Source organism: Buceros rhinoceros, unplaced genomic scaffold (assembly GCF_000710305.1).
Source record: "Buceros rhinoceros silvestris isolate BGI_N320 unplaced genomic scaffold, ASM71030v1 scaffold8112, whole genome shotgun sequence".
Taxonomy (NCBI): Eukaryota; Metazoa; Chordata; class Aves; order Bucerotiformes; family Bucerotidae; genus Buceros; species Buceros rhinoceros.
Genome location: NW_010398239.1, coordinates 542 through 2169, shown reverse-complemented (window position 1 = coordinate 2169; position 1628 = coordinate 542). Strand labels below are relative to the sequence as shown.

General features: G+C 64.2%; 1 protein-coding gene across 1 annotated transcript in view; it reads left to right on the top strand.

Annotated features, from left to right (window-relative positions):
• Positions 1-1263, top strand: part of ASPHD2 (aspartate beta-hydroxylase domain containing 2) — a gene marked incomplete at its 3' end in the record, with an annotated part of 3754 nt that extends 2491 nt beyond the window's left edge. Inside the window, exon 2 of the mRNA XM_010131019.1 lies at positions 1150-1263. Within this exon, the coding sequence (XP_010129321.1) occupies positions 1150-1263 (114 nt within the window). The remainder of the gene's footprint in view (positions 1-1149) is intronic.
• Positions 1264-1628: the final 365 nt, after the last annotated feature.

Below are 1628 nucleotides of genomic sequence, written 5' to 3'. Positions count from 1 at the left end.
GAGGGGACAGACGTGGTGGGAGGGCGTTGTTGGCTGCCCCTGCCACAGCTGCTCAGCTCCCGCCCTGGCTGCTCAGTTCCCACCCTGGATTCTCCAGCTGGAGCATCTCCAGCTGAGGCCGTTGTGCAGGGAAATGGCTTTGGCTTCTGCAGGCTTTGGAGGAGCCGTCAGGAAAGCAGAGCGGCTCTTGGCGCTCCGGGGCAGCCGGGGGTCCCTGCTGCACTCGCTGGGGTTTGGCATCGCTGTGAGATCCGTTCCTGCTCGTTTGCTGCATCGTTAATGTTCACAGACCACGTGAGCCCTGACCCCTTTCTCCGACACGGCTGCATCCTCGGGCCAGGTTGGCTCTGCAGCAGCTCCGGCGGTCCCTGGCACTGCAGGGGTGACGTTCCTGATGCAGAGGGTGATGGAGTCGACCCTCATCAAACCAGCCCGACCTTTGTAGGAAAAGACCTGTTTTATTTTCAGGATTGTCCTTCTTCATGTGGCCTCCACAGAGCCTCTTCGTTACGGGGGTTTCGTGACTCTCCCCTGACTTTCTGTCCATGCCTGGTGGGTCACTGTGCCGCGGTGTCTCAGGTTGGGGGACTGAGTGACAAGGCAGATGCTGAGCGCAGCGAGGTCAGGCAGGGAGCCTGTGGCAGAGCTGGGACTGAGCCTGTTTCTTGAGTCCTGGTGCAGCTTTTCCTCCTACCCCAGCCCTGCAGGGTAGCTGAGTTGGAGGAAGGAGAGAGCATGATCCTGAAGCTAGAAAAGGCACCAGAAAAGTTGCTTCCTACGTACACTCCGTGTCTGTGGGCTCCGGGGACTTGATGGGCTGTTCCAGGTATAGAAGCAGGTGCCCACGGTGCTGAGTGACCTCAGGGGGGTGCCCGGCAGCATCCAGGGACGAGAGGGGCAGGAGGGAGCAGGCAAGGGCTGAGCTGCATTGGGCTTGGAGTGCAGCTCATGAACGCCGTGCCAGCTCCGTGCCCGTTTTGAACCCCGGACTCTGCCCTGTGCCAAGTTCCCTCCCCGGAGGGACGTGGCCCCTTGGCAGCAGCGCGGAGCTCACGCGGAGCTCAGCACCCACGTTTCAGGAATGCTCCCTTGCTGCAGGGAGCTCGGCAGCGCCCTGACCCGCCCTGTCCTCTCTCTTTATGCCTGAAGGTCTGAAGACGCCCAGCAACTGTGAGCTGGTGGTGGGGGGCGAGCCCCAGTGCTGGGCTGAGGGTCGCTGCCTGCTCTTCGACGACTCCTTCCTGCACACGGCGTTTCATGAAGGTAAGCGCCATGCGCCGCTCGTGGGGCCTCGCAGCCTTGTCCCACGCTGACACCAGGGCCGGGAGGCTGCGCCCGGGCCCTTCTCCTGCCGGGGTGTCTGCAGGGCTGGAGGCACCTGTGTCCCCTGCGGCTGCCCTTGGCTTGCACCGGGGAGGGCAGCAGCCCTGCTCCCAGCATGGTGGTGCGCGCCCATCATGCTTGCGGTGCTGGAGCATCCCAGTGCCCCTCGCCCGGTGGAGCCCCTGGAGCCCCCTCAGCCTGTCCCGGGGCTCGCAACCCTCCTGGCTCGCCAACCTGCAGCACTGCCAGCCCTGCTTGGGGCCCGGCGAGCCTCTCCCTGCCGTGGCAGCCAGCACGGAAAGGCT